At 33.2% G+C, this 25108-nt stretch overlaps 1 protein-coding gene and 1 long non-coding RNA gene across 5 annotated transcripts in view; one reads left to right on the forward strand and one right to left on the reverse strand.

Annotated features, from left to right (window-relative positions):
- Positions 1 to 25108, forward strand: part of LOC107316751 (sodium channel protein type 2 subunit alpha-like) — a 49993-nt gene that overhangs the window by 20331 nt on the left and 4554 nt on the right. For 3 of the 4 annotated variants that reach the window (XR_004307993.1, XM_032445896.1, XM_015868608.2), the window contains 17 exons: positions 535 to 676; positions 1468 to 1674; positions 2399 to 2680; positions 3323 to 3703; positions 4609 to 4741; positions 5356 to 5594; positions 7036 to 7209; positions 7584 to 7940; positions 9068 to 9520; positions 16795 to 16912; positions 17424 to 17578; positions 18282 to 18455; positions 19171 to 19293; positions 19598 to 19879; positions 21329 to 21382; positions 22182 to 22319; positions 24911 to 25015. Coding sequence is in view for 3 of the 4 variants with exons in the window: in XM_032445896.1 (XP_032301787.1) it covers positions 535 to 676; positions 1468 to 1674; positions 2399 to 2680; positions 3323 to 3703; positions 4609 to 4741; positions 5356 to 5594; positions 7036 to 7209; positions 7584 to 7940; positions 9068 to 9520; positions 16795 to 16912; positions 17424 to 17578; positions 18282 to 18455; positions 19171 to 19293; positions 19598 to 19879; positions 21329 to 21382; positions 22182 to 22319; positions 24911 to 25015 (3517 nt within the window). In the remaining variant the exon portion in view is untranslated. Of the gene's footprint in view, positions 1 to 534; positions 677 to 1467; positions 1675 to 2398; positions 2681 to 3322; positions 3704 to 4608; positions 4742 to 5355; positions 5595 to 7035; positions 7210 to 7583; positions 7941 to 9067; positions 9521 to 16794; positions 16913 to 17423; positions 17579 to 18281; positions 18456 to 19170; positions 19294 to 19597; positions 19880 to 21328; positions 21383 to 22181; positions 22320 to 24910; positions 25016 to 25108 lie in introns of those variants that run through there. The other variant, XM_032445897.1, reaches the window with a different exon arrangement.
- Positions 4948 to 24914, reverse strand: LOC107316754. The gene is made up of 2 exons (XR_004307998.1): positions 23624 to 24914; positions 4948 to 14953 (listed from the first exon to the last, which is right to left on the reverse strand). It is a non-coding gene; the product is annotated as an uncharacterized LOC107316754 (long non-coding RNA).

Here is a 25108-nt window from a genome sequence, read left to right on the forward strand (position 1 = left end):
TCCAGGAATAGAATCAAAGCAGGGACATGGTTATGCCTATTGTAGACAAAAGTTTGTGATCACCTAATATAAAAAAGAGATATGCAGCTTCAGAAATTTGAAGTATCAGTGTGGCAGTTCCTTCCTGCTCTGGAATTGGTAGAATTTGTTAATTTGACTTGACAAATTCTTCATAAAATTGATGAGGCCAAGAAATCTGGTGTAACAACCCTGCAGGCATACAAAATTTAACGTGAAATATCTACGCTGTCATTCTTTCTCTTCCGTGGAATTACTTATTCTGTGGAATAAGTTTTATTTTGGTTACAAAAATGAAAGGGGTTTTGAAAAGGTTTCAGTTATTTGTTTGCTACTTTCTGGCTTTAAAATAAAAACTGTAAGCAACAGATAGCAGAGGCCTCCTTCCCAGATTAGTTCTAATGAATCCTAATTAGAACGTCAATCTACAATAATTTTAAAAACAATTTTAATGTCAAGTGTTCTTTTAAAACCATTGGTTGGTTGGTTGTTGTTTTTTTTCTTTTCTTTTTTTAGTAAATGTCCAGAAGGGTTTATCTGCGTGAAAGCAGGTAGAAACCCCAACTATGGATATACTAGTTTTGACACATTCAGTTGGGCTTTTTTGTCCCTGTTTCGACTTATGACACAGGACTACTGGGAAAATCTTTATCAGCTGGTAAGTAGTAAAAATTACTTAATGTCTGACTGTCCCTAAAACAAACATGGAAAGGACCTTTGTTTATGTTATGTATCACAGCTATGGACAGCAGCTGAAAAAGTGCAGCATTTAGAAACACATTCAATTGCAGAATTAAGCAGTTATGGGCACTTAGTACAAAATCTCACCTGAGTTCTGAGTAGGTCCATAAAGGCTTTTTGTTCATTGCTTTCATTTTTTAGTGTATATTCTCTGACAGCAAAATGTGAATGAATCTTAACTTGTGCACCTTTAATCATGTAGGGTTTTTTGTTTGTTTTTTTTTTTTTGGTTACTAAAAGCATATCTTAGTATGAGCTAATTTTCTTACCACAGTTTTTCATTACAAAGCATGTAAAAATTAGTTAATTGTAGTAAGCATTATCTTTAAAATTATTTATTCATTTGTACCATCTTTAACTCCTTTTTTTATTTCAAATGGAAAGCATGCTAATACGCTCCAATCATACTAAGCATCCAATCTTTGATTTGTGATTTATATTAGTTATACCCATCACACTTCCTTCTCAAGATTATTAGGCTTTAAAGTAGGTTTGCCACAAAGAAATGTGGTCCTCTTTTTTTTTTTTTTCCATATCCATTGAAGCTTCTTTTATTTTCATTGCTTTGTAATTCAGATAATTTTGTATAGTCTTATGGACACAAAAACAACTGAATTTTAGTTTTGCACTTTTCAGACTTAGTGTTTCTGAATAGTGGAATTGATGTTTGTCTTCACCAGAAGAAATATTTTTCTTCTTCTCTTCTAGACATTACGAGCTGTTGGCAAAACATACATGATATTTTTCGTTCTTGTCATTTTTCTGGGTTCCTTCTATCTGATTAACTTGATTTTGGCTGTGGTTGCCATGGCGTATGAAGAACAAAATCAAGCAACTATGGTTGAAGCAGAACAGAGGGAGGCAGACTTGCAGCAGATGCTTGAACAGCTGAAGAGGCAGCAAGAAGAAGCTCAGGTATTTTTTAAAAGAATTTGGTCTTTAGCATACCTCTTTGTATGCTTTTCATTCAAAACAAAACTCAGAATTAGATAACTTTTATAAATTTAATTAAAAGCTGTAGAGAAAGGGATCTTTTTTGTACTTGTGAGATATATCTCACACATCTCTTCTAACTTTTAAAATTCTGATGTTGAAAGTTTTAAAGAATTTCTAAACAGAGAATAAGAACTACCCACAGATTGCAATTGCTTATCTGGGGCTGTATCTACTAACCTTTCATACTGATGAATTTCTCAAATTCTAAGCTTTAAAGTAATTCCAGTAGGTGTGAAACACTTGTCTAGTCTCTGATAAACTTAAAATGTTTAGTCTGTGTATTTGACTTTTTGACTGTGTATTTGAGCATAAAATCCCCTAAAAGCATCTTAAGGAAGCTGTCATTTACAATAATAGATACAGTTATTTTACAGAGTTAAGGTAGGATAAACTGTACCTGCATCTGACTCTTGCACATGCAATTTCATTCACTGAAACTAATTTAAAAAACAAACACAAACAAAAAAACCTGCCTTTCCCCCCTCATAAACACAAATCTATTTAGGTTTTTGTCACACATTTGAAAGTCATGATACAAACTTCAGAAATGAGCACTGTAGCATTCTTGACATACTTTGTAATTTTAAAACATCTGGTAGTTCACATATTTTTTAATGTTACAGTAAAATATTTACTTTGACAGGCAATTGCAGCAGCTGCAATAGAGATGACAGAGTTTGGTGGTGAAAGTGGACCTTCAGACAGTTCTTCTGAAGCATCCAAGCTTAGCTCAAAAAGTGCCAAAGAAAGGAGAAATAGAAGGAAGAAAAGAAGGCAGCGGGAGCATTCTGGGGAAGATGATAACATGAAAGATACAACACTTTCAAAATCTGAATCAGATGGCAGTATCAGAAGGAAAGGTTTTAGATTTTCTTTCGATGGCAACAAACTCGCTTATGGGACCCGACTCACATCACCCCACCAGGTTCAGTTTTATTGTTTCGAGTTGTGAGATAACTGTAATATCAAGCAAACTTCACTATAATCTTTCAAAGTAGTACAACTTAGTTGAAGAATTTGCTTTTATTATTATTATTATTTTTTTTATTTTTATTTTTTTAAATACTAACTGCATCTGGCAAGTGTTTTGATGTCATTTAATTGTTTGGGACCTGGTGGTTCTCAGCAGGGTACGTGGCAGTATGAAATTATCATAGTTCATTAGAAATAGAAATTCATTTTTAATTCATAAAAGGAAAGTTTAACTGTAATATATCCATGTAGCGAACTAAGGGTAAAAACACTTGAAATATTTTAACATAATACATGATCTGCGTGGATCATTAGAATTCCTAAAATCTTTATTTCCTCTCTAATACAGAAATAGAAATTGATGTGGCCTCATGCATACTCACCTTCTGTTTTCTAAGAATTGTTTTAAGTGTACTGTAAATTTACCTATTCAGATAATTGTCATCTCTCATGCATGTATCTGAAGTCTACCTGTGGTACTGTATTAAGAATAAAAATGGGAAATTCTGAGGGAATATAAATTAGTATTATGAATATACACCCATACTGTATATTGTAAATTCTCAGCCAGTGAATTTGTTTCTTTCCTTTACAGTCTTTACTAAGCATTCGTGGCTCCCTGTTTTCTCCCAGACGTAGTAGCAGAACAAGTCTTTTCAGTTTTAGAGATCATGGAAAAGAGAGAGGATCAGAAAATGACTTTGCTGATGATGAACACAGCGCATTTGATGATAACGGAAGCAGAAGAGGTTCTCTTTTTGTACCACTGAAACACAGTGAACGACGTGGTAGTAACATTAGTCAGGCCAGCAGATCATCAAGAAGGCTGACACTGTTTCCAGTGAATGGGAAGATGCATAGCACTGTGGATTGCAATGGAGTGGTTTCTTTAGTGGATAGACCTCCATGTCTCTTGTCACCTACAGGGCAGCTTCTGCCAGAGGTGAAAATAGACAAACCAACAACTGATGACAACGTAAGGAAAATTTTTTGTACCCCAAATTTTGTGATATTTGCTCATTGCACCAGAGAATGTTGTGTTGAAATGGGAGTGATTGAGAGATTCTGAATGTCTTTGTACATTTTACTGTAATGAAAATGATTCTTAGTGATTTGCTCAGAAGAGGCATGAAAATGAAAAGGAACAAAATAGCATATTTTTATAAACCTGCATAGCAAACAAATGCATGCATCTCTGTACTGAATAAATATCCATTTGAGGGGGTCAGATAGGTCAGTGTGATTTTTTTTATTGTTGAAACTAGTGAAATCAATCGGAGATTATAGCTGTTCAATGTATAGATATCTTTAGTTTTTAAGAATGAGATCCAGGCTGATCCATAGAAGTTACTTTTAGAGAATAATTGTTATTGCAGAAACTTCCTTACAAGTTCTTCTAATCACTTCTTATAAGTATCTTGTGATCAAACGGTTTGGAATTGAAGTATTGGTCAAGAAAGCATGAAATTAGGAACTCTGATTTTTTTTATTTTTTTTATTTTTTCTGGTTCCCATGCTATACAGGTTTGATTTGTTTGGTGAATGTCTCCAAAATTTTCTTACTTCTAATATGAAGTAAATGGTAATTAATTACAATACCATAGTGATTTGGAAATTAAATACCAAAACTGTTTTGGAGTACTTTATAAGCTGCGTAACAGTATTTGGAAGTGTAATATGAAAATACTCTCTTAAAAACCAAACACTAGGTTTATGTTACAGTGGAAAAAATCCTAATGTAATGGCACAAACAGGAAGTTGCATATATTTATGAATTCATTGAAACTGAAGAGTCTTTCTGATATCTATTCTGTCAGCATTTCTAAAGGTGAATTTAGTTTATCCCCCTACTCTATCTAATTTTGTTTGTTTGTTTCATAGAGTACTACTGCAGAAATGGAAATAAAAAAGAGACGTTCAAGCTCATATCAAATACCAATGGATTTGCTGGAGGATCCCAATCTAAGACAAAGAGCCATGAGTATAGCTGGCATTATCACAAATACAATGGAAGGTGTGTTATAACTGCAGATAAATGAATTTTCTAGACATAGTCATAGGTATGCATGTATTGTATCACTTGCAAGTACAGGAGACAAAAAGTAAATAGTCCTTGAAAATAATTGATAGGAAGAAAGTGCATGTACATAGTTAAAGAAGTGAAGGAATCTCATAAGTAGCCTAAGCTAAAACCATACCAAAACAGATAAAATGTATGTGTCACATGAGAAAATAAATATTAGGCCTTAGTTAAACAAGAGAGGGATTTTTTTATTTTTTTTTTTTGTAGGATTATTTGGAGTAGTGACATTTTTAGTAATGATACTCTTGAAAAAGCTTGATTAGTTTTCAAAAACAGAAATTAATATTACTTCCCTTGAAAATAATGACGTTTGAGATGATTGTGAAGTTGAAGTTTTACTGTGTAATTATCTCTAAATATAATGATACATTTTGAAACTAAGGCTGTTATAAGACAACTTTTTCAATTTTTGGATAAAAATTCTTAAATGTTTTTCTTCTAGTCTTGTAATACAATTTCAGTCTGCAACTATATCTTACTAAACTTTATTCGCAACTTGTTTGTTCTGTTTTCTTTTTTTTTTCTTTTTTTTTTTTCTCCTCCAGAACTTGAAGAATCCAGACAAAAATGTCCGCCCTGCTGGTACAAGTTTGCCCACACATACTTAATTTGGAATTGTTGTGAGCTTTGGATAAGAGTGAAGAGTGTAGTTTCATTTATTGTAATGGATCCACTTGTTGATCTGGCTATCACTATTTGCATAATTTTAAACACACTGTTTATGGCCATGGAGCATTATCCAATGACAGATACTTTTAACAACACACTTAAAGTAGGAAATCAGGTAAGTCCATCAAACTATATTATTTGATGCTATCTGAACATAAAATCAAATGAAAATGAATTCTTTTTAAAGGAGAAAGTATTATTATCATCTCACAAAAAAAAAAAAAAAAGCTTTAGGTTTAATTGTACTAAGTGTTGTCTATAAATAATACATATAATATAATAATACTTATTTTAAAGAGTATAGTTTCCATACTGACATTCCTGCAAAAAGTTTTCATTGACCAGATTTTGGATGATTAAAAAAAAGAAATCTGATTTGATTTTATTCAGTATTACAAGAATTAGTTGTGCTAAATTAGATCCTTTTTACTGTGAGCATCTTTAATGAGAGGGTTGCTCCAAAAATAATGCCTTTACTCTTTTTTATATTGGCCCACAAGATCAGTAGCAGATGATGTTGATATAGTAGTAAAGTTTGAATCTTTCCATCATTATTTCATTACATCTTGTTGCTTGTGACATGTAGCAGCAAACGGGCAGTATGACATGGGAGTATGAAACAAAGGTGTGTAGCTGATTTCCCCCATGTGAACAAACATTGCACCCATTGCCATTCATGAGTGTTTTCTGAGTGTTTGTGGAGACCAGCCAGTGGATGTGTGCACAGTGAAACAGTGGATGGTGCATTTCAGCAGTGATGTGAAAGATAAGCCATGTTCTGGATGGCCGTGCATACACAGGCGAAGAGCATCTTGAGCACCTCATCTGAACAAATCTACAGATTATGACCAAGGAGCTGTGTACAGACCTGAATTTCATCTTCAAAATGTTGAAAACATGATGGCAACATTGGAATATGCTTTGAAAGACTATCGAATATTCTTGAATTTATTTTTTTTAAATAGAATTTATCTTCCTAGTAAAACATGTTGATGTGGTTCTATAGATGCAGGTGGGCCTACTTATAATAAATACAATTGTCCTCTTTTCAGAAGCATTGTATACTGCCTCTGTACCCTGTCAGGAGCAGAAAAGTTTTGCTTCAAACATGAGCCTTGACAGAACTGACCTTTTTGGCAGTTAGCAAAGAGGAGGCATGCAGATTGTCACTGTGAATTCTGTAGAACAGATTTAATAGCATATCACTCTCCACTTTGTGATCATTTCATATGTTTTCTACATGTTAGTTAAAGGAGCTTTCATTGTGGCAAGAGCATCTATCGTGCTGGGAAATACCCCTTTACTTAGATGTAGTGCATGTGGGGAATGAACAGGAGTTGCATTAGATATGGTTTGTTCTTCACAAGATACTAAATGTATCTCAGTTTAACTGAAAGTTAATAGAATTGCACTGCAGCTCGTTTTGATTATCTTTGTGATATTTTTTCTTACTGGCATTCAGCTGTAAGAGCGCTGTCATTATATGTTGTTCTTTGTCTTCTGGTTCAGCTAATTTGTAGTCATTTATAAGTTAGTAATACACGTTCTTCTTCTAGGTTTTTACTGGAATTTTTGCCGCAGAAATGGTTCTCAAAATAATTGCCATGGATCCTTTTTATTATTTCCAAGTTGGCTGGAATATTTTCGATAGTGTTATAGTTACCCTTAGTTTGGTGGAGCTTTTTCTGGCAAACGTGGATGGATTATCTGTTCTGCGGTCATTCAGATTGGTAAATAAATTAATAATTAAATGATATCTGCTAATGCATTATGTGTAGTGTTCCAAATTTTAATTGTATGTATGCAAATAGAATTGTACCATTCATATGCTAATATATTACTGATGTTACGTTAAAACTGTTTTTTTTTTTTACCATATATTGAGAGAGGATGTAAATAAATTTTTGTAGTCTTGTTTGATGCCATATCTGAAAGTTACCAAAAGTGTAATTTTTCTTCTGAAATGTAGGTTTTATAAATTTCATAAATTACTTAATCTTTAAAGGGTCAGTCTTTTCCCCTTCAGAAAAATGAATACTTTATTATAATATATTTCTATAGCATTTTTCTAACTACTACAAATAATGTCTGTGTCATTTTTCAGCTTCGAGTTTTTAAACTGGCAAAATCCTGGCCAACTCTAAATATGCTGATTAAGATTATTGGCAACTCAGTGGGAGCTTTGGGCAATTTGACCCTGGTGCTGGCCATCATTGTGTTCATTTTTGCTGTGGTTGGGATGCAGCTGTTTGGGAAAAGCTACAAGGAATGTGTCTGCAAGATCTCCAGTGACTGTGAACTTCCACGCTGGCACATGCATGATTTTTTCCACTCTTTCTTGATTGTATTCCGAGTGCTGTGTGGAGAATGGATAGAAACAATGTGGGACTGCATGGAGGTTGCTGGCCAGCCTATGTGCCTTACTGTCTTCATGATGGTCATGGTGATTGGAAACCTAGTGGTATGTAGCCAAAATAAATAGTGAATTAATGTAGAGAAAGAATGATAATGAAACTAGAAATTAAGCTGTTTTGTAGCATTATATGTGTTACTTAAATATGTTTTTTTATGATCTTGAATGCTGTGAATATCGATGCTGATGTTATATTTCTGATCCTAAGTAAAATCCTCGAAATGGAGGATGGATCTCTCAAAGTAAAATTCAGAGGATATGAGTTAGAAGGACACACATCATGTGTTCAGGGTTTTGTGGACTAATCTAGTTACTTAGAGTAGCATAGGCGCCACAAATATTCACCTTGGATGGGAGTTTGCTATTGTCAGAAACAGACTTATCAGGTCCTTTCCTTCTTAATCAGTGGAGGCATCACGTGAATTTACATATAGCTAGTTGTTCTCTTTTTCTTTTTTCCTGCTCTTTTCTGTCCAAAAGGCTGCTTTAAAATTCTGTGACTCTGAAGTTTAATCAATTTTGAACCCTGCTTACTTTTGACATTTCAAACAGTGGGGGAAAGGAAATTTGAATAGGAAGGCAGTAATATTGCTTAAAACGCAGGTTCAAACACTGCACATTTTCTTTCCAATTCTTAACTGCTATTTACAAAAGTTTTAAAATCAGTAACTTCTTTCTCTCTGAAAGAGGAAAGCATCAGTACAGTTTGTACATTCCCAGGTATAAATTTGTCTTTTAAAATATGTTTTATATTTATTAACTCACTGTTCCCAACAGCTTAGTTTTACTCTGTCTTCAGAGCTGCTTAGAAGATCTTGGTCTGAATACCTTAAGAGCTGCTATTCTACAAGTTAATTGGATACTGCTCTATCCAATACCTTTTGAGTCTTTTTGAACCCTGGACTATTATAAAAAACCTGAAATTTATTCTATTTTAAGGTGGGAAGATGATGAGAGCTAATGTTTTGTAGCTTATATTACTGTATCACTTTTATCAAAAAGAAACTGCATTGTGTGTAGAGCAGGTGCTCTGCTTACACTGTATTTCCATTTTATTTACTATTGAATTTCCAGAATCATGCAGTGGAAGAGAACATGAAAACTAAGTTGTTTATACTTGGTGATAGAAGAAAGATACGAACTAAGAAACCCAGGTGTATATTCTTTGTTTTCAGGTACTGAACCTTTTTCTGGCCTTGCTGCTGAGTTCATTTAGTTCAGACAGCCTTTCTCCTACTGAGGATGATAATGAAATGAATAATTTACAGATAGCTGTTGCAAGAATTCAGAAGGGAATAGCTTATGTGAAGCAAAAAGTAGGTGAATATATCCAAAAATCTTGCTGGAGGAAACAAGTGGCTGCAAATGAAAGAACAGCAACAGATCAGATTAATGATGAAAGACACCATTGCATTTCCAACTGTACCATTGCTGAAATAAAGAAAGATACAACTTACCACAACAATGAGAATGGAACAGCTGGTGTTGTAGGAAGCAGTGACTATCCATTGTTCATAAACAATCCAAGCCTTACTGTTACAGTACCGATAGCTGTTGGAGAATCTGACTTTGAACATCTAAATACAGAAGAGTTTAGTAGTGACTCAGATTTGGAGGAAAGCAAGGAGGTAAGATTTAAATGACTTCCATTTTATATGAATGAGTTGTTGTGATCTTCTGTCATGAAACACTTCCCGCTTTCTTGTAGCTGTACTTCCTTGTTGCAAATAGATAATGATTATAATTTCAGATTACTGGACTGAGAATTAATTGTGAATTGAGAAACAAGGAGCTAAAGGCAAAATTATATAAAGACATTTGAAACCACTTATAAAAGAGTTGTGAAAAACAGTCTTTTTCCAAATTTTTCAGGTGGATAGAAGAATTAATATGTACAGAATAAGCAGACAAAGGACACTGATTTTATATGAGCATAGTGTTTCCATGAAGTAAGGATGAAAGTAAACTGCTGTTAAAAAACAATTAATAGACATCTTAAAATATATATATATATAAATGTATATACATATATAAATGCTATTTGCATCGGATTTCTAACACCCACTGAATTCAGCTTTGTACAGGATAAGCTAACAAGGTACTAACTGAAGCTAATTATACCAGTAACAGTTTTTCAGTTCTGAATTTACATTATGAGGAAAAGCCATTAGAACAGTGTTAGTATTATAAAGTGAAAATGACATATAAAAAAAAGAGGAAAAACATAACTGCTAATGAAAATATTTAATTTTTGTTTGTGGGCATTTTGCAGCTGCCACTTCAAAGACATCTGCTTTAACTTAAACTGAAGCGGCTTTAGGAGTGTCGCTGCTGATGCAGACATCCCTGCTCCAGTCTAGATTGCTATGTCTAGATTTTTTTGGTGTTTTTGTTGTTTTCTTTTTCTTGGTTTGAGTGTTTATGTTGGCAATGAATTTGACCTTATTCTTTCCAATTAATTTTGGAAATGAGTTTGTTGCAGCAGAGTCTAATCAAATTTCATTTGAAAGGTGTTATAAGGTGACTCTTAAAGTGTTTCTTTTAATGTAGAATATAATGAGTAATTTTATTGCATTTGTCAGGAAATAAGCTATTGAAATAGCAAACGTCTGATTTTTTTATTTTTTTTTTTTCCCCATCTGCTTTTTGAGGATTCTGTTTCTCTATGCATTATGTTGACCTCTCAACAGAGACCTTAGGTTAACAAGACGCCCCTTAAAAACAAACATGTACTCATAACTTATAGTATTAATTTTGCATTGTAGGGAAGCTATAATATCTGTGGAACAGCTGCTCCATCTTTTACTTGCTGTTAATCAAGATGAAGGATGCTGGCCTTTGTATGTTTAAATATATCCTGGTTTTGTGGAAGGAATGTCTGATGAATTCAGGAATTCTTCTCCCATTCTGATAAATGATAAATCTACGTCTTACTTGCAAATTATGCAGAAGTTGTGGGCACTTGGTTCTTAACTGTTCTGTATTTAAGAACTGATGAACAAGTCTATTGCAATCTATATTGCACTTTAAGCTATTGATGATATTATTTACCCATGAGTTTTCATGTTTGACCCAGTACAATTGAATTCTGTTTTGTTTCCTTTTGTCACATGGCTTCTTTCTGAATTTGTATCCTAGATACACATGTAGGATGTACTGAAGATTAGGAGTAACTTTTCTTTACGTTTCAGGCCAAAGTTAAACTTATGAGCCTCAGATATCCTGCTAATTTTATCTTTTTCAGTATGTCCTTGGATATTCCTAAAACTCTAAACATCAGTAATAAATGTTATGTTTTGAAAATGTGTAATGTGTCTCAGAAGCACATATTTAAATGAGTGTCAATCCATACTTGTACTGTTTCCAGAACCCAAACAACCCAAAGGGTACCGTGTTTTAACTTCATTGCGTACCATTCTTCTCACAGGAGTAAAACCAAGCTGGATCAGTCAAGAATGCAGCTCTGGTGCTTTTTAACCAGGCAGAGCAACGTGTCAGCACATTTACACAGGTTATCTAAAAGAATCATACGTATATATGATCACTTTTGAGATTGACTGGCCTGCATGCTACTCAGTTACAATATATTTTCCCCATCCATTGCAATGTAGTGGAAACATGCACAGCCACTGAGTCCCATGACTCATATCACAGCATGGTTGGGGGGAACCCCAACATGTTCCTCTGTCCTTGTTACATCTTTGATATTTTCTGTACTACTTCTGTTGCATAAGCTGCATGCTTTGTAGACTTTGGTTATTGTTAACTGAATTGCTCTCAAGACTGTTCAGGGTCTAAAATGATTAGCAGCCTGTGACTTTGAGAAAATGGAAAGGTAATCTTCATTTTTTCTGTTCATCTGTTCAACCATGTTTTTAATGTCATGTAACTACAAACATTTTGTGATTGTGTTCATTTGCCCAATGCATAATGATCTTCTTTAGTGTTATAGTTACATATATGCTAAAATATTTATAACTTTTAACATAAATTTTTTCATATTTATTCAAAATGGTTTGATTTTCATTTCTACTGCAGTTTTTTTCTTTTTTATTTAGGAGAAGCTAAAATAATAGAGTGAAAGATGTACTCCTGGGAACAATCAAACAAGTTTCTTATTTTTGTTATTATTATTTTGCATACGCATGCTCCTTTTGGATGTGTCTGCAATGATGTAGTGTAGTTATATTCTGCTCAGGAAGTTTGTGTGCCTAGCACGAGAATTTAGTAGCTTATTACTGTAACTCTTCATTGTGAATTTTTTTTTTTTTTTTTTTTTTGTGAATTTAGTTCAGTTGTACTTTAAAAACATAAAATTTTAGTCAAATTTTTCAGGTAGGGTTTAGGTGTCTAAATCAATCCAGGCTTTTTAAAAAGTAGAGAAATGTGAGCAAGAAGAATAAAATAATTATGGAAATAAAGCATCAGACTACAATTCAGACAGCTGTTTTACAAACAGGGTAGCAGATAGTACCCTCACAAAACTCTAAACTCAGGAACTCGAAAAACATGAAACAAACTTTAGTTACATCAGTTGCATATTTCCTATTCCTGATTATCTCTTTAGAATAAGCAGGAAGTTGCACTTAATGTTTTGGGATCGTTTCCCATGTACATTTTGTTGTTGTTGTTATCTGACTTTCTTGTGTATTCTTTTGTGCTGTATTATATATTAGAAGTATTTTAGGTCTCATTGCTGTGCCTTGGTCTTGCAAGCTGGTTCAGAGAGATGGAATAGGAAAATGTCTTCCCTACAATTTTTCTAACCATTTTAGAAAAGGCACTTAAATGGGAGAGAATAAATCATACTATAGTGTTCTACTGGTGCTTCATATGGAGAGATGATTCAGATTTGATGGATATTGTTTATGTGACCCTGCTCTGTTTTCAGGCTTCTTTTGCCATGAATTTGGACAGCTGTAGAACAGCATGTGAAATATCAAACCAGGGATTTAGGATATTTTATTTGAAAGCTCTTGAATTTTTGTTTGTAGCTCGTATCAGCTTATTATTACTTTGTTAGCGATACTGTGATTCTTATTCATTTTTTTTTTCTCCTATGTATCTTAAGAGAAGATGTGCATATCAATTTAATTTTTCCACAGGATATAGATGCAGTGAGGTATATTGGGATTCTAAAGAAAAAAAAAAAGAAAGCCCACATGGAAGAAACTGTGTACTGAGTCTTACATAGAAATGCCTATTTTTACTCTGTATATATAAAAAAGACACCCTCAAAAGTGATTTTACTGGCTGTAATTATGCTAAATATACATACTCAGGGAGCAGTCAGGCTATATGGAATAATGAGGTATTTCCTGCTGAAAATCGAACAGATTAAGCAGGGATATATACGATTTGTGGAATGAAGGTGGTGTAATGGGTTTGCTGAGAGTTTGTTTCATTTCTACATAGTAATATTTATTGCATACTCTTCTTTAAAAAGGTTTCTGAAACATATTCTCCAAAGAGAATATTTGTTATCAATTGTTACCAGCAACTGTCTTTAACAGGCAGAGAATTGCGAACTGTTTGCTCATTCTTTTGTCTTCCTTCTTTTAAGCAACACTAGTAATTTATTTTCTCATTTCTCTCTTATAGGCTTTTATTTATTTTTTCATTTATATGTTACCGTTTTTTCCTTTTGTTTGTCATTAACAGCTGTGTTAATGGTGCGTTTGCTCTTTGCTGTGGCACTTGAGAACTATATTGCATTTTCCCTTACTGTTTGAATATTAAAAAGTGAACTGTTTATAAGTTGACACACGGTAGGTTGCACCATGTGAACTAATTATTATTTGGTCTTGTGGAGTTTTTTATGTAAATTCATCATCTGCAATTTGTCATGCTTTCATTTGTTATATTTAAGATGATGCTCACTACAACTTTAAGCTTTACTAATTACCTCAAGCAATCAAAAGTGTCTTCAGCGGGATAATTTGATGTTAATTATTTACTGTATTTGTACCATTATACCCTCAGTTCCCTAAAAGAAAAAAATCCTGAGCGCCAGGTTTTGACAGTGTACCACTATGGTAGGGAGTTTGTATTTAAAAGTTAATGGGCTCAAAATCTGAGTAAGTTTTTGCTGCCAACAGTAATAACTTGATCTTAAATAAATAAATAAAATTAAAAAAATTAAAAAAATGTAAAGTAGCAATGAGGGGAATAGTAAATTAATGAGCAAAAATTATTTAGCTTCTGATTTGCAGGCCTTATCACCTAACCAACTTTTGAGTACATAATTAATCCATTCAATCCAGTGTCTACTGTATAAGCAGTGAGGCTCTCTTAACTTAGTTTGGTGTACTCTGAACTGCAACTAAACGTTCTCAAATTACAAACTGTCCCTCCTAAAACTCCTCTCACTGGAGTAATTCATAAAATCTGTGGGATCTCTGCAAACTTTGTGCATAGCAAAGAAGCTAACTGTGTCAAGTTTAGTTAATACAAGAAATATTTCTGTACATATTTCTTTTTTTAACTGCCAGATTTGGTGGTGGTGATGTTGTATGATATGAGTGAAAAATGTTTGCATGCCACATAAAGAAGGCAGCTGGAGTTTGATTGAACCTGTTACTCTTCAAGACCAGGATTATAACTTACATCTTAGAAGAAGGTGTGAACCAGACAAGCTTTCTTTTATATTACAATAGTTCATAGAGCTTCCAGTTTTCCCCTAGATTCAAAAAAATATATATATTTTTAAAAGTAAACCTAACTTCTTGTTCTAAACACATTGTGCCAGAGGAGATTTAGATTAGACATAAAGAAAAAAATTTTCTCTCAGAGAGCAGTCAGGCACTGGAATGGCTGCCCAGGGAGGTGGTGGAGTTGCCGTCCCTGGCAGTGTTCAAGAGGCATCTTGATGAGGAGCTATGAGAGATGGTTCAGTAGCTTAGTGGGTAGTACTGGTGATGGGAGGACGGCTGGACTAGATGATCTTGTAGGTCCTTTCCAACCTTGTGATTCTAGGATTCTTGTCAGTTTCTTTTGATTTACAGTTGTTCTTCCATTCCTGCACTTAAAAATCTGTTTTCTTTCACTTGAATTCATGTGATCTGTTAAGAAGGATATATTAATTAAATTACAGTTTAGATGTCCCAGAGCACTAAGTGATTTTTGTAATTTCTACTAGCAATATGACACAAAACTTCCTTATTGTTAAAAAAATATAAAGATACAATTGTTTTTGTGTTTTATAATTCAGTTCATAAATTCAGGTTTTCTACCACTGCTGCAGCCTTTTGTATACTATTAGCTATGTTATGGAATGATGAAAGCAGAATATTCATAAAATAATGCGTTTATAATGCTGTTCTCAAATTCAGTAGGATTAGTAACTGGGAAAAGATTTGCTGTTAATATTTGTATTTTAAAAGTCATGCTTCTAAAAATGAAAAAAGATGTTTACATTAAATATGAATAACTTTGGGGTTCTATTGAAGACAGTTTCTAAAGTAGCTGCAAAGTAGGAAATATTATCAGATTATTTTTAATAAAAGTTAATGCAGAACACTGAGTTAGTTTCTCTTATTAAATAGTCTCTACCTTCTTCTACAAACATGTATGTATATACAAAGTAGACTTTTCTTTCATTTAAATAATTTTGTCCTTCCTCATTTTAAAAATGAGGTGTAACTAGTTTAACTTGTCTGTTGTATTTTAAATGCCTATTAACTGTGTAAATCTAGCAAATTCATGAAAATGATGTATGGTACAAAGTTCAGGCTGATTTACAAAGTGTGCTTACATCATTCCCTAAATACCTTTACTTGTGTTTTAGTGAATCTGTGTCTGACATTATGTACTTTCGATAATGAGGTCATAAAATGTCAGAGAATGCTGTGACAAAAACTACTTAGATTTAGTTTGGTACTCATACCTAGATCAAGTGTACAGAACACCACATTCTTCATTTAACATCTCCAGACTATGGACTGAGTGCAAGGTACATGATAAAAAATAAAATTGAATATATTCTTTTATTAGCATTTGTTTTAGTACTACTACAATCATTTAAAAATATATATGCTTTTCTTTCAAGGTGTTAACTGTACAAGTATGTGTACCAGAGTAACAAGTAGTTTCAGAATGCACAATGTAATACATATGTGCATTGACCAAAAAAAAAAGCATAAATGCGTATTAATGCCAGTTGAAATGTATTGGTCATACTTTTTCCTATTCAGAATTTTTAAGTACGTGTGGAAAGCACATAAAAGTGTTCATGTTGTAGTGATAACTGTATGTTAAGATAATGCATGTGGAATTCATTTTACATCTGTGCTAGGGAAATGTTGAAGTCCATGTTCAAATTTGAAACAGGATTTTGTGTTAATCCTGGATTTTACTTCAGTATTTTCCAATTTACATAATGATTGTTATATTAAAAATAATGTAAACAAAATTTTATTGTCAGATTGTCATGTGCCAGAAGTAGTTAGCTTGCATTGTAAAGAACTTCGCAGTCAAGGTTGAGGAGACTGCTATGATGAAAGCAGTTACCATTATATATTATCTAAAGCGTACAGAATAATTGATATCTTAAATCAATATAGCAACACAGAGATATAGTAAGAAAATAGTGGACCACAAAAAAAAAAAAAATAGTATTAAAAAAAATCTACTTGTTCGTAGTTACTTTTGAGGAATTCTAACATTTTATTATAATTCCAGAATTTCTGAAATTCACTGAAATATTGCATAATACCACTATCTGTTAGTAGAAAGGAGATGATTTATGCACATTTCAACAGCATTGACTGCTACATGTGGTTGTTTGTGACAAGTGTTGTTCTTATTTTTACTGGCACAGTGTGTAGCATGCTTAATATTAATGTCTGTTCTAAAACTATAATAATATTGAAGTATAACTGCTACTATGGACTTTTATTTTTAGAAGATAAATCTTTCCAGCTCATCTGAAGGAAGTACAGTTAATTTGGCTCTGTTTGGAGAAGAAAAAGCTGAGACTGAACCAGAAAAAGGAGCGGAGCTACAGACATGTTTTACAGAAGGTATGAAAATGAAATTAGGAGTTAGCAATTGCATTTCAGTTGTTGGAAACAAGCATTTGCAGTTCAAGGAAGCTTTTTTGCCACTGCTGTTCCAGATTCTGATTTAAGTCTTAGAATGTGATTAGCTTCCCCTTTTATAGGGAAAAAAAAAAAAAAAAAAAAAGGGAGCTGCAATTAAGAAAGGAAAGACTCTTTAGCAGGGTTGATAGTGATAGAACAAGGGGAAATCATTTCAAACTTAAAGAGGGGAGGCTTAGGTTCAGTGTAAGAAAAAAGTATTTTATGTTGAGGATGGTAAGGAATTGGAACAGGTTGCACAGAGAGGTGGTAGATGGTCCATCCCTGGGGACTTAAAAGGAGAGATTGGACCAGGCTCTGAGCAGCTTGATCTGAATGTGGATGTCCATGTTCATTGCAGGGTAGTTGAACAAGGTGACCTTTAGAGGTCCCTTCCACCTCTAAGGATTCTGTGATTCAAAAACCTTATAATCGCTTGTCATTGTATTGTTAGGCTGTATACAGAAGTTTAAATGCTGTAGATGCAATATAGAAAGCAGAAGAGGAATAATCTGGTGGAACCTTAGGAAAACTTGCTACAGGATAGTAGAACACAACTGGTTTGAAACATTCATTGTCTTCATGATTCTTCTCAGCAGTGGTACTCTGGTAAGTAGAACATACACAGGAAAAGTTTCTTTTATGGAATGTTTTATCAAAGATGGTTAGAACATACTTGTGTTCACTAAGGAAAAGAAATTGAGAGTTAATTAAAGAGAGAGCCTTGGAACTCAGATCCCAGAATATTTTCCAAGTGCATATAAAATCATAAAAATTGTGTTGTCAAATAACCTTCTACAGGTCAGTAAATGATGAATACAAGATGATACATATATTAAAGAGTGCCTATCAAGAGGATTGCATTTAAAATATTGTTGAAGAAATTATAACAATAACTGGGACAATTATTCAGAAGTAAATTAAAATTGTCTTCAAAAGCAGTACGGAAACAGATTTGTTCACGTTCTCTTATTTTTCACTTCTGTTGGTTGTATTTATTATCATCAGGAGACTGTCTTCTCTGGGCCTAAGTGGGCTTATCAGAGTGTCAGGTTGTAATTCTGTAATTCTGTAATGTTGAATATAACCAAATTTTTTAAAAACTTGTTTGGCAACTTTAGTTGTTGTACTGTAATCCCGTTATCAGGAGATATCTAAAAAATCTAAAACTTACAGCTTATGCTGGATCTTCAAGGTAAAAAACAAAAAGCTAAAAAGCAATTTTATATGTCTTTTTTTCATCAGTTCCTGTGGCTTCTTAGTTTCCAAAGACCTATTAATATCTGACTTACATGCAACCCATTTTTTGCAGGCTTTTGAAGATATATATATTGAACAGCGCAAGACTATCAGGCTCATACTGGACTATGCTGATAAAATCTTCACTTACATCTTTATTCTGGAAATGGTGCTAAAATGGGTGGCTTATGGTTTTCAAACTTACTTTACTAATGCGTGGTGCTGGCTGGACTTCCTGATAGTTGATGTAGGTACTATAGTCTCTAAGTAACATATTTCTGGTGTATAGGTTGGTCATTTTATTCAACTCCAATCTGATACATAAATATGCTGGAAAAGTACAAATTGAGTTAAAAATGAGAGAATGATATATTGATGAATGTGTTTCCTCTGTAATTATGTAATGAGTAAGTAAATACTACTTCATTTATATGTTATTGATAACTCCATCTCTTTATTCTTTGTCTTATTGTTTTGGGTCCCAGTTAGTGATTGAGGTGTATTATCTGAAAGGATATCAATATTCTGTATTCAGTTGCAGAGCAAGGAGGATGCAGGCATGGAAGGGAGATGGGAGGGAGCGCATAGGATTTGAGTAGGAAAGCTGATGCTGGGCGTAATGGCTTACTGGTGAAGCACTGTGAAGATCAGAATGTCATGAAGACAGCAAAATAAGAATGGGAGGGCAAGGAGGCAACAGTTAAAGAGAAGGTTTGAGGAAAATAAAGAGTAGTGATAGCCAAATGCATCATTTAAAAAGATGTGAATCAGCAGTCCTCATTTTGACTAGTACAGTACTTAACTACTGTTTACTAGATTGCAAGAGTAATTTCTAGAGATTAACTTTTTGTTTAAAGTATTCCCTCCTGATATCCAGGTCAAATTTCTCTTCCTTCTAGGCATTACATTTTTATGGTGAAGATATTTTAAAAAATAATAATAAAAATTGTTTTTTCTTCTAGGTTTCCTTAGTTAGCTTAGTAGCTAATGCTCTTGGTTTCTCAGAACTTGGTGCAATTAAATCTCTCCGAACATTAAGGGCTTTAAGACCTCTAAGAGCTTTGTCACGCTTCGAAGGAATGAGGGTAAGAAAAAAGGAGACCATGAAATAATGTGCAAAACAATTTCATAAAAATGTGCCTAATAGACTGTTAAATCACTGAGAAATACTGAACTGTGTGCAGTAGTAGGGCAATCAGTAGTGTACGATGCTATTATGTTTTTCCTTGTTCATATGCATTATTTTAATATATTTTTATGTTTTACTCTACATCTTTTATTAAAAAACAAAACAAAACAAAAACAAAAAAACCCCAACTTGATAGTATTTAGGTAAAAATAGAGTATATTATTTATAAAAAGTTTTTTTTTTCTATGTTTGTTCACTAGGTGGTTGTGAATGCTCTTACTGGAGCAATCCCATCCATAATGAATGTGCTTCTGGTTTGTCTTACGTTCTGGCTAATTTTCAGCATCATGGGAGTAAATTTGTTTGCTGGGAAGTTCTACTACTGTGTTAACACCACAACTGGACTTCAATTCAAACCAGATGAAGTTGATAACAAAACTATGTGCGAAAATCTTAGGAGCACTGCATCAGAAGTTCGATGGAAAAATGTGAAAGTAAACTTTGATAATGTTGGAGCTGGTTATCTTTCTCTACTTCAAGTTGTAAGTGTATTAATTTTTGATATTTTTTTCCAGCTTAAAGTTGTGTAGCAGTAGCATTTCATTCTGTAATATTTAGTATTATTTTACAATGTATGCATACAGTATTTGTGGTCTATGAACCTACTTAGTATGGTAATAATCTCATAGATTCTACAGTTGTTTTGGAAGAAGACAAATACAGAATATCTTCCAAATAAATATAAGGTTCCTTTGCATCCCACCACTCCTTTTCCAGAAATAAAAAATGCAAAAATATAGTCTTTCCTTCCCTCTCCCCCACCCCACTACAAACAAACAAACAAACAAAAAACCAAACAAGCCAAAACAGACAAACAAAACTGGGATTTTTTGTATTCGCTTGATCCATTAAGGTGTTAAGGCATGGCATGTTGATGCAGATTTTTAGCATCATACTTAGGTACACTATAGGGCTTATTCAAATAGTAATAGTGGGAATCACTATCTCAATTACACATTTCACCATTGATATGGAAATAAAGACATGAAAGAAAAACATCCTAAATTCATATTTTTCAGTTCTTTCCCTTTCTGTTATTCGTGATAGCTTCATTCCAGTTGTTAATTGTTACTGTTAAAAGTTAGTGTGTTTTTCTGTTTTGTTTTGTTTTTGTTTTAAATTATTATTATTTTGGGTTTTTTAAAATTATTTTTATTTTTTGGTAGGTAATTTGTAGCTTGTTTCTAAACTCTAAAGGAGCAGTTGCAGAATTTAGAAATGCTGGGTCAGTAAGCACAAGCCTTATTTATTTATTTATTTATTTTGAAGTAACATTTATAAATTGGTGTCAGTAGGACAGAAACTTGCATTCTTAATCAGGTTCATTTGACAAACTGCTTCTGGGAAAATGTTTGTGTTCATAAGCACTTGGCCATTATTCTGTCTTCTAAGCTCTCCAGCTGGTAGTGAGTAGTGTTACACTGATAAGCTGGCAGCTGATTGCTCAAAGGAGCAGCAGTAGTTACCTCTAAATAGCACTAAGGAATTGCATAGTTTAAGAAGGGGCTACTTACATTTCTGGACTTTCTTTTAGAATTACTTACATCTTGTGTCCGAAAATGCCAACCACTGTTAGCATTATCCAGTTTTTGTTGTCAAAAATTTGTAGGAGCTGAAAACTTTGTTGTAAACTGCAGTCTTTCTTGAATGCTCAGATATTTATTTCAGCTCACTCCAGACAGAATTTACATTAATTTTCATGAAGATTATAATCTGTTCAGTGCTTGTGTATTAAGAAGAAATATTGCACAGTAAATTAATTTATTTTTTTTTTAATAATTCATTCAATTCCTACCACCATCCCTTAATATTTATTGCTATTTCTTCGTACAAATACATGGCAAAAAGATTTTGTAGTTCAGAATTTTTAAAGTATTAGATGTTTCTTCTTATTTGAAGCTTTGACGGAAACTAATAAACTTTGTTTTTAGGCAACATTTAAAGGATGGATGGATATCATGTATGCTGCTGTTGACTCTAGGGAAGTAAGTGCAATGTAAAGTTTACTGATTTTAAGCAAATCGTGATTATTTCTTGAATGATAATTGAAATAAAGTGACATATTAAAATATAGAGAATCTTGCAAGTTTTCTATATAGATCTAAAGTTAGTCCTATTACGGCTATTATTAGTTGTTATTATTTATCAACTTCTACAGAAGTTAAATGCATATACTTTTGATAGGCTAAATATACATAGAAGTACTAATACATAAATAAACCGAGTACTGGTAACTAATGAAATTTAGTTTTGTATGGATGTTTATAACTGAGGTTGTATAGAGTGGATTTTTCCTGTCTCCAAAAATAAAAAAAAAAGCTGCTTGCAGTAGCTAATCCAAAGGCGCACTCCCATGATCTGAAAAAATAAAATGGCAGAACTTTGCCTATTTTAATGCAGATGTTTGTTTGCATCTTTTGTCTCTCTAGCTCCTTTTTGTATAGAATCTACAGTAAGTGAATTACTTTTGAGATTTGCATGCTTCTTTCAAATTTAGTAAGCTATACTTGTCCTTAGAGAGGATTTGAAAGTATTTGTATGCAATAAAGGACATTAAATAAACTTAGATGATCAAAGGTTGAACAGGTTTAGGGTGTTCTCCAAAAATAACTGTTCCACTACCCCTGTTCTCCTTCTTTGATGCTATCTGGCTAAACACAGCTTCTGTTTCTTTTCAGTATTCTGTAGTTTGTTCTGTAGTTTTTTGTTTGTTTGTTTTTGTTGTTTTTTTTTGTGGGTTTTTTTTTACTGTTGTTGATGTATTTCTGTTTTTCTGCGTTATAGGTAGGGGATCAGCCCATGTATGAGTATAACCTATACATGTATCTTTACTTTGTTGCCTTTATCATCTTTGGATCCTTTTTCACCCTAAACTTGTTCATTGGTGTCATCATAGATAACTTCAACCAACAAAAAAAGAAGATAAGTATCAATGTGTTTCATTTTCTACCTACTTCTTTGTCTTTAAGTGTTATGAAGACCTATACAAAGATCCTGGAACTATTTCTCAATAGTGGAAGATAAGGAGTCTGGAGTTGTTAATGAGTTTGCAAGAGAGAAGATTATTGATGTGTGAATATTTAGTGTTGGTTTTTTTTGTTTGTTTATGTTTTTTTGTGGGTTTTTTTTTATTGTCTCCTGGCAGATTTTTTTTTTTAATTTTTTTTTTATTTTATTTTTTTTTTCCAGCTGAAATAGATTCTGTTATTCAAAAGAGTACAGGTTTGTGTCAAAAATTCCACAAGAATTAAAATAGATTAAAATACATCCTTAATGCACTTACATTAAATGCAAGTTTGATTTTATTTTACTATCAAAACTTTGAATGTTGTCTATGGTAGGCATATTTTAGGCATATTATAGCAGCAAAGTAGAACATAATTTCTTAGAATCAGAGAGTCATTTTATAAACTCATTTGTGATTTTGAGTGATTTGTCAAATTTCATTCACTGTACTAAAATAAAGATATTGTTAGACATATTGCATTGGAAAATTCCAGTGTTTCCATATATACCCTGGGCAGAAATCTTTTCGTCTCTTAATCTCTTGAGGCCCTCTGTTAGATTATGTCTAATCCTAATGATGCATTTGTGAGATAGTCATGGCTGAAGAGATCCAGTGGAATGTTTTCAATCATGATATACAAAAAAGAGTAAAGGTTTTATGAAATCTAAAATATGAAAAAATGTAGTATCCTTTGATGACTGTCTTTATATTCTCAGTTGAGTTTTGAGATGGGTTAGCTTTTCTGTCTCCTTCATAGTGCTTTTCTCTTCCCATAAATAGTTGCATAAATTTATTCTCATTCAGTTGTATGCCTCTCAGATATGGACTTTGGTGTTTCTTTTTTAATTTTCTTAATAGTTGCACAGGAACTATTTTATTCTGATTTCTATTTTGATTTAGTTTTTCTTTTCATTTCTTTCTTTAGTCCTTTTAGTACCTCCTTAGGAAAGAGGGATTGGCCTATACCATAGAGGTCACACAGCCTGGCTTATGAAATCCACCCTGTGGAGTCAGACCATTATTATTCATCTACCAGTACAAGTTTTTGTGTTGTTCTTTTGTTTTGTGTTTTTTTTTCCTACAAAGATAATCTAGGGAAAGTACCTACCAATTGAGATTGGAGTTTATAGCTTTGTATGTTGCTTCATTAGGTCCTTTGAGTCTCTTGTGTGATCATCTAAATAATAGAAATAGTTTGTAGTTATAAAACCAGTGTTACCTTTATCCTTTAGTAAGTTCCTTTCCCCACACAGACACCTTTAAGAACATCAGAGGATTCCAGTACTTAAGAGGAAGCTGGGTCTTTTTCTTCTGATCCTGGTAGAGGAAGAATTAGGAAGTTATATACATGCTGTATAGTCAATCTCTATGTCAAAGGTGACCGCACCCAGTAATGAAATGGTTATAAATTCTATTAACCTATTTTGGCAGATGCTGGCTACTGCAGTCATTATGACTCAAAAAGGCAGAGAAGTGTTAGTGAGGTCTCTGGTATCTGTGTACCTCCTTTGTACTTTAGTTGCTATTGTGACTGTCACCAAAACAGTTGAATAGGCTGGGGAATGTTCTGTCTGCATGGTACTCTTCACCTTAATAGAGCAAATTACCAACCATTACTGGCGTGTCTTTTGTATTTATACAGGCACCTTTGATCATAGAAATGCATAGACTATACAGTGTGTGGGTAACCAGCAGGATTCTTGTCTTTGCTTTGCCTTCACATCACAATATGCTGTTTGTTTTGGGCAATATTGTTGAGATGTGGGAAGGACCTAATGTTGCAGTATGCTTTCTCTGCGTAGTTAAAACAAAATGCATGGAAGGAAAGTCACTTGTCCAAAATACAATTTTGTTAAATATTCCCATGTGAATTGCATGTAACAGTCTAGATACTGTTTTACTCATATTGCTTTCCTTAAATTCAGACAAGAAAACTTTAGAGTATACCAGTGCTTATTGATGCGCTCTGCACAATGTAGGGGCATACTCAAACCCCAGATACTCACTGTGGAAGTAGTTCTACTGTGGCAGCAAGTATCTGAACTGAGATATCTGTACACCCATGGTAAAATATAGATCCTGAAAAATAACTAATGTCAGTAATCTTTTTCCTCACACATTTTTTCTGATGACCTATCAGCTCTGAGTGACTATTTCTACCTTTGAAACTTATTTTATTTCTGGTTCATTGTTTTACAGTGTGTAGTTTAATGTTAGCTATAGAATATGTATTTGTTTATTCATATTTAACATAATTATTTTTCTGTCTAAATTTTTTTGAATAACAGAAGTCCTCTTTTAATTTCATTCCCTTAATTTGTTTTGATTTTCTATCAGGGTTTGTGAGACACTTAAGTAGCCTTTGATATGATTATCATATCTTGGTTTTTGAAGCAATGTATTGAAAAAATGAATTCATGGTCCATAAAAATTACGTTCTGCAATACTGCGCATTAATGGAACGTAAGGATTGTCTATAATTTAGTTTTTATTGTTCTTATTTTACCTTGGAGGTCAAGACATTTTTATGACAGAAGAGCAAAAGAAATACTACAATGCAATGAAGAAGTTAGGTTCCAAGAAACCACAAAAACCTATACCCAGGCCAGCGGTAAGAATATGTACTATTCTTGTGTCACATACATTGAGTAACAGCAGTATGTTAACCATCAAAATTCTCCCTTAACTCTAAAACTCTAATTGA

The sequence above is a fragment of the Coturnix japonica genome, chromosome 7 (genome assembly GCF_001577835.2).
Source record: "Coturnix japonica isolate 7356 chromosome 7, Coturnix japonica 2.1, whole genome shotgun sequence".
Lineage (NCBI taxonomy): Eukaryota > Metazoa > Chordata > Aves > Galliformes > Phasianidae > Coturnix > Coturnix japonica.